The following is a 7556-nucleotide window of genomic DNA, read 5'->3' as shown; positions in this document are numbered from 1 at the left end:
GACATTCCCTCAGGGGCTTTACTGATTTGAACACAAGGTCTTAGCAAGGTGCCATTTAATGCGAGACTGTAAACAAGGTCAAAAGGGCCAGCTGCCAGTCACCCAGCCACTCCGTGACCTGCAAGGTGCCACAGGCCTCTGTGCATGCTGTTGTGGAGGGGTGATAGAGACAGAGACGAGATAAGACAGTTTCAGCAAACCAGCATACATACTGTAAACCACTAATTCCCAACTGGGTTAGATAGTACGGTAGATAAAGATATATAGAAATGTTCATATTGGGTAGTTGAGAGTGTGTAAAAACTAGTTAGCAAGCTAGAGGAGAAACCTAGCTAAAAGTGATGAATCAACAATTGATATATATGTATATAATAGAGTTAAAAGTAGGAGATAAATGGTTGACATTTATCTCCTACTGATGGATCATTTATGGCCTAGACAGCTAATGACTGCTGGATGGTGTTGACATTGAGACATATTGTCATGTCAGATCATTGGTTGCTCTGGGCTCATTTGGGGATTTAAAGGGAGGGTGAAGCAAAGAAAGTGAGGAAAACAAATGTTTGTCTCTCAGAGTCTTGCCCGGGGCTAGACGCTCATCACTGGACACTGACTGGTCTGGTTGCTTCTATATTGATTTCAGACTGGGATGGGCAGTGGGCCAGCCGAGGCCTCTGGTACTGGCTGTCTAGCCTGTGATCGATCAGTTAATGAAAAATCATCAGTTTAATTCAGACAGACACATAATACACTGCTGGACCATAAACCAGTTTGATTCACCTGCTGTTTTTTATTGTAGCTTGCTTACATACACCACAGATGTGTGTGAATGTGTGTGTAATATATTCCCACAGACCTGCAGTTTGGTATTTTTTCACCACTTAGAGAAAATAGTGGAGACTGCCATCATATTATTGTACATATTGATCAGAAATGTGTTTCAGTGTGCTCTCCTCACTGGTTTTAGGTGGATGAGGCTCAGGTAGTAAAACAGTATGTCACATTCTTCACAGCATTTGAATAAAAATAATTTGGCAGCTGGTTGGTTGTTCAGTCAAATCTTGTCAAACCACACCAACATACATATTTAAACATTGATTTAAAGAGACGGTTTCCAGGATCATTAAAGTTTTCTTGTCATCGTTTGACGATAAAGATCAAAAAACACAATTTGCTAATTCTACTGCACTGATATATGCTGACCTCTGGAGGAGGCCAGAGCACCATACAATGTGTTTCAGGGATGCAGCAAATAAAATAAGTGGTGTAACAGAGATTAAAGGAATAGCCTGTATATTCTGTCTTGCACTTATGACAAAAGTGCAACAGGAAAGACATCAAAGACTTCAGTGAGAGGATCTTTGGAGCAGGATTTCTGTTAAACAAATGTAGTGGGTGCTACTTTTAAAAAATTGTATTGTATTTTATTATATATTGAAATCTCTTTTAAACACTCAATGCATCCTTGTCTTTTGTCATCACAGATGTAATAATCAAACATGCAAAACATTAATCAAAAATCATTTTTATTTGACAAAGAGTTTTTGGATTGTAGCTGACACAGTCATAAAGCAACTCCCTAGTACAGTACAATTAAAAGTAACCTGTGAAAGATTTTTCCCCTAAATATATTATTGTAAAATATAATGAGATAACAACCATTAGTGCAATATTTTATACATTTCATAAACTATCTGTTTCACATTCCATTAGCCTCCCTCTCATCTTTACTTTATAAACTTTTAACTCTAACTACCATGCTACCTTTGGAGTGAAGGAGGTGATAACAATAAGCAAAGCCCAGTGACTCTTAGTAAACCCACAAGAAGTATGAAATATCACCAGTAATAGTGTGGCTTCTTGTGCTTCCAGTAAATTCTTGTATTGTCAGCATTCATTTCACAGTAATATATTAATGAGAAAATTCTACACACAGCCTTTCATATTCCATCACTGCTCGTGATGATATTGCACGTCGTTAGTCGCTGTCTCTTCTCTGTCCAGTGCATTAAAGTTTGCATGACTGCACAGTCATACTGTCCTCTGGCCAGCGGTATGAGTCCACAGCAAACTCATCATAGTCAGTGCTGTAAGTGAGTGAGCGCACGTATGATTCTTTGTCGGACGGTTCTGGGCGATGCGTGGCCATGCTGTGCTTGTAGGCGTACTCCATGATCTGTAACACACAGGAAATTCAAGTTTCTGCTGTTTAACAATACAACTGGACTCAGTCAGATGTGGTGAGATACATCTGCTGTGTGCTGTGTGTATACTGAGCTCTCACCTTGACAGCCAGTTTGAGGGAGACATCCCTGATAGAGCTGAGAGGAGGATACAGTCTTCCCTCTGCCAGGTCTTCCTCTGTCACCAGGTGAGCAAGAGCCTGTCGAAGAGCAAACACATCCCTCATGTTACCATAGAGAAGAAAATTCATTAAACATTTTATATTATATATACATATATTTAGATTTGAAAAGTGTGTGTATGTTCTGTATGTGTCAGTGTGTTACCTCTGCTGCAACAAGGAAGATTTCTTCACTAATATGTTGGATAGCGCAAGCTGTGACACCCAGGCCCACACCTGGGAAGATGTAGGCGTTGTTTCCCTGACCAGGATGGAAGGTCCTCCCATCAGGCAGGGTGACGGGGTCAAATGGACTGCCACTGGCAAAGATGCCCCGCCCCTGCAGCACACAGTGGAGTAGCAATGTATGAAAGTATTTTTCACCCATTTTGATAAGAAATAAGAAACAGAAACCATTCATGGCTATATATGGGAGTGAAAATCCTGAGTGTCCAGAGTGAGTACCTCTGTAAATGTGTAACATTGTTCAGCAGTGCATTCGGCTTTGCTGGTCGGGTTGCTGAGGGCGAAGATGATTGGGCGTTCATTGAAAGAAGCCATGTCCCTGATGATTTGTTCAGAGAATGCTCCAGCAACAGCTGCCACACCTGACACAGAAAAACAGTGCGATATATTCAATTTTCAATTATTTCTTAGGCAGCTTTTCTAACTTTTCTAGTCCTTCGACTTTAAAGACAGGCTGAATATTCTGTGGATCATCTTCAGCACTTCACAATTAATGAACTATCATTCCTCTCTCACAACAGCACCTTGCATTCAGCCCATCAGTGTCATCTGGTCCATAAGCAGTCTGTTGAAGACATGAGACTGTCCTCCCCTAAAAAGTAACCCTATAGGTCTTCTGTGAAAGTAACTTATCAGCACCCATTAGCGCAATTACATTTTATTATTTAGTTAGGCACCCTCTAGTATCTGATGGGGACAAATGAGGTGGTATCCAGAGCAACAAAGCGGGGTCAGGGTGGATGTATGGGACTTGGACTTGTTGTTTCTGTTCACCATGACTGTTTTATAACAGCATGCTCATTACTGTAACCATGATGACAAAGGTCCAGTACAGTGCGCTCCATGTGAAGGCCTGGTATACCTGCTGCCATAGGGGAGCTATTTCTGGAGGTGCTCCTACGTGTTGTATCAGAGGGTAGAAAACATTCACACTTGTCATTTTACCAATGATAGCTGTGGGTTTCAGTTCCCGAACTACATCCTCCAGTTTCTTCATCTGTAGGTGCTCGTGAGCAAACCTCTCCTTTTCATGAGTCAGGTGGTCCCGACCCTGAGGATTTAGAGAGAGCAGGTGAAAGAAGGGGATGTTAAAAACCATCTGTGGAAACACTGTTAGAAACATGGCTGAATTCAATGTGTGGAGTCACTGTTATTTCTCTCTAACAGTTTTAGTGCTGAGGGAATGATTTCTTGTGAGTGTTCCTCTTGGCTGGAGGATTACTGGAGGACAGACAAGATGCAAAGAAGGAGGCGATGAAGCGACTGGGAAGAGAGGACAGTGAAGAGGAGGAAAGAGGGAGGAAACACAAAAAACACGGATACTGTGGACAAAACAGATGTATAACTCTCTGGAGAGCCTTTTGCAGTGTTTCCAAGGAAAGACCTCTGTCATATAAATTAACGAGCCACAGGAAATGTGTTTTTCTGGACTGTGGAGGTAGCTCTGATATCAAACTGCTGAGGCTCCACCCTCAGATATTCTTTACCAGTGATTTAGTCTGTCATGTTTTGGAAATTACAGAATTAATTTTTGCGATTGCTTTGCATTAGATTCATGAATTTACGTCAGCATGTGTAGGCTACATGGGTTCATGTGCGCTTGCAGGATTTCAGTAAGACACCTTGACAATGAGACCCTTGGAATCGACCATCCAGATCTTTTTCAAGCACTCTTCCTTAGCGAGTCCTTCCTTCTCCATTGCCATGGTGATCAGCTCAGCAATCCCCATCGCTGCCTGGGAGCAAGACAAAAGGGATAAAAGAGGATGTGCTTCAACTTTGGCAGCTTTTAATTCACATGCAAAATCTTTTTAAAAATCATTTTAAATGATGATCATTTTTTTTCCTGTTATAGTTAGCTTTTTGCCTTTATTAGACAGGAAATGATGGGGCAGAGACTGGTGATGACATGCAAATGTCCCTGGATGGGCTCAAATTCGGGTAATTGCAAATCCACAGAAAACCCTATACCACCAGGACATTGATGATTTAAAGCATATGATTCAAGAAAATCCCAAGAAACTGAGGGACACTAAATTTGCCACTGTCTTCCTATTACCTCTTGTCTTCAGTTAAACTTGTAAAATTGTGCTGGACATACCTCCCCTGCACCCTGGAACACGATTGTGTGGTCATACATTTTGCTTTTGGTGATGCGGAGAGAGGCCAGGAGTCCAGCTACTGCCACAGCAGCAGTACCTGAGGAATATATATCAACATGTAAGAGTTAAATCTGCTCTTACTGATAATCTTCATAGGATTTATTCCAGGGGTGATAGAGTGTGTGGAATGTGGTTCAGGGAAAAAAGTAGGCCAGATGTATTTCCTGAATTAACGTTAACATTCAGTCATGCTAACACTGAGTGAGGTGTTCCACACAGGTGCAGCTGTGCATGTTACATTTCTCTCCCTCTTTTGCTTTTAATGTTACAGTGAAAAAAACCACAAGATTTTCCACATTTCCACAAATATTATTCGTATTTTCATACTGATCATGTGGTTACCTTGGATGTCATCGTTGAATGTGCAGTATTTGTTGCGGTACTTGCTCAGCAGACGGAAAGCATTAATGTTTGCAAAGTCCTCAAACTGAATCAGACAGTCCATTCCATACCTGTGAAAAGAAGAGCTGCATTTACTCTGTCTGAACCAAAACAGACCTTAGATATTAGCAGGTGATGAAACTAATCATTATCTTATAGATTAAGGGTAATTTTAGAAAGTTTTAGACACAAAGAGAAAGCAGCCTTTGCTTTCAAAGACTGTCTCAGTCCAGAGAGGGGCGCTCTATCACTACACTGCAAAGCACAGGTTGAGAAAAGAGGAGAAAGGACGCTGACTTCAAATTCAAGAAAAGGCAATGTTCTCTTTTGTTAAAAGTAATGTCTAAAGTGAAAATGAATGCTGCAGACTTTATACACTGTCTAGTTTAACAGACATTTGACAAACTGACACTTGCTGTATGACAGCACCTCACAGTGAGTTTCCAGGAGGGAGGTCAAACCTCCACAAAGGCGCAGAATCACAAAAAACACTGCATTTGAAAGAAAAGAGCACAGAGCCCACCCAGTCACCCAGTAAACCAGCAGTGTTCAATTTTACAAGATGCTGCTCAGACCACCTATCACATGTAGTCAATACCATAACACAGGAGCCTGTGTCAATAAGCTCCTACAAAAACATAAAACAAAAATAAGCCATAAAACCAGCGTTATGAGTCTGTAAATTAGATTTAGCAGCGGCAAAAAGGAATTGCAGGTTCCCATGCCGTTCAACAGATGAAACCTCTGCTGAGGAATTTACTGGATGTTTTCAGAGCATCTGCTGCTGAAGATGAAAGACAAGTTTTCAGCTGTAGGAAAAGGAACGAATAAAAAGGAAAAAAGGAAGACTGGTGAAAACTTGTCTTTCATCTTCAGCAGCAGATAACAGGAGGCTAACAAGGATAACAAGGCTAATAGAAGATGTAGGAAAAATAATGTATAACTGAGATGTTACTCTTGTTTGCCTTTGTCATTTTGTAATGCTTAGTATTAAAATCCAATCGGCATCTAAATTCCAGTCAAAATCAGCTGTTGTTTTGTGGTGTAGTCTAGTTCCTGCTTCTTTTGCTATGCCTGTCACACTTCCTGTTCCTGCAGGATACATAATACAGTTAACCACTCAAAACTCTTTGTAACTTCACAACAACAGGTCCTTGGTTTCAGTCACAGGAAGACAAAGCAGGCTTCTCGTTTCTTGCTGGCAAGCATCAGTTTTGCTGCTTGACATGATAACTATCACTGGGAGGTTTTATCAGTGCTAATTAATGAGGCTAATGCTTTCTTTAACTGAGCTGTGAACGCCATCTCTGGGCTGTGTTTCTAGGTGATTCGTTTAAAAATGAGAACCATGTAAAATGAGTCTTAAATATAAACTCTATGTAATAATGCTGTAAAAATGGGGAGGCCACATCTGCGTTTCCTGGGCAGAAAGCTGCATCCTCACCAACTGGTAATCTGTATAGAAAACATAGAAATAAACTGTAGCGTTCTTATATTGTAGGGTGGCACTTGTTAGTCCTAAGTAAGAAAAATCAGACTCTTATTTGTTTCATTTCACAACATCTAAAGATAAAGGGCGGAATCTCTGTCTGTCTATATTTCGATTTTCTCAACAACCACACATCCAGCTGACTTCAAACTTTGTGGATGTATTGGTGGGGCAGTGTCGACTGTGAAGTTTTTCAAATGAGCTTGTCTTGAAAAAGAACCAGGGTTCCAGGGTTTTGTAGTAGACTAAACAACTGACACTAATCTGTTTGCAATACACAACAAAAGCAGGAGATATGAGATAAAGGCACTAGTGTGTGTTGAATGCTGTGACTCAAAGTAAAGATGAGCAGTATGACGTTTATTAATTCTATTTCACAGCAAGAAGCAATCAAAGGAAGGGCGAGGCTGTATGAGACCTGTATTAAAAACACCAGTACTCATTTTTCAGTTGGTGAGTGATGGAGGAAATTGAGAACAGGCCGAGCAAACAGACCGAGCCATCCCAAACACCTGCAGCCCTCTGAGTTAATTGAACGGCAGGAAGAGGTGACAAGGGGATGAATGTTTTTATTCCCTTTGCATTGCACTGGATTTCTACAGTTAAGGTTTCTTGCTTTATTTTCTTCTTTCCTTCACTGTCTTTAACTTTCTCTTTCTTTCTGTGTCTTTTTCAGTCTCCTCATAAAACCTCAATGAATACCTCAAAAGGCAACAGATCTTCGTTTGCACTGTTATTGTACAACTCACTAAAGCTGTTTCCAACTTGTTACAGTGGCTGCTAAACTGCTTAGACTTTCAGCAGGAGGAGGATGAACCTGAGCGGAAGCAAAGCGGGAGAGAAATGCAGGATGAGAGGTGACCTGAGTTCAGCTGTAATAAAACTTAATGTTCTGATGAGAGAGTGCTATTGCTGGGTCAGTGTTTATCCTTCC

The 7556-nt window shown here is 40.9% G+C and overlaps 1 protein-coding gene across 2 annotated transcripts in view; it reads right to left on the bottom strand.

Moving 5' to 3' along the window:
• Window positions 1–1509: 1509 nt before the first annotated feature.
• The window catches only part of me1 (malic enzyme 1, NADP(+)-dependent, cytosolic), a 75121-nt gene continuing 69074 nt past the window's right edge, over window positions 1510–7556 (bottom strand). For both annotated transcript variants that reach the window (XM_018682884.2, XM_051076159.1), the window contains 8 exons: window positions 5095–5204; window positions 4692–4789; window positions 4213–4326; window positions 3536–3641; window positions 2810–2952; window positions 2511–2684; window positions 2285–2383; window positions 1510–2176 (listed from right to left, as the gene is read on the bottom strand). In XM_018682884.2, coding sequence (XP_018538400.1) covers window positions 2009–2176; window positions 2285–2383; window positions 2511–2684; window positions 2810–2952; window positions 3536–3641; window positions 4213–4326; window positions 4692–4789; window positions 5095–5204 — 1012 coding nt within the window. In that variant the 3' untranslated portion in view covers window positions 1510–2008. The remainder of the gene's footprint in view (window positions 2177–2284; window positions 2384–2510; window positions 2685–2809; window positions 2953–3535; window positions 3642–4212; window positions 4327–4691; window positions 4790–5094; window positions 5205–7556) is intronic.

The sequence above is a fragment of the Lates calcarifer genome, linkage group LG15, assembly GCF_001640805.2.
Source record: "Lates calcarifer isolate ASB-BC8 linkage group LG15, TLL_Latcal_v3, whole genome shotgun sequence".
Taxonomy (NCBI): domain Eukaryota; kingdom Metazoa; phylum Chordata; class Actinopteri; family Centropomidae; genus Lates; species Lates calcarifer.
Note: the sequence above shows the minus strand (reverse complement) of the source record. Positions and strands in the feature narration are given on the sequence as shown.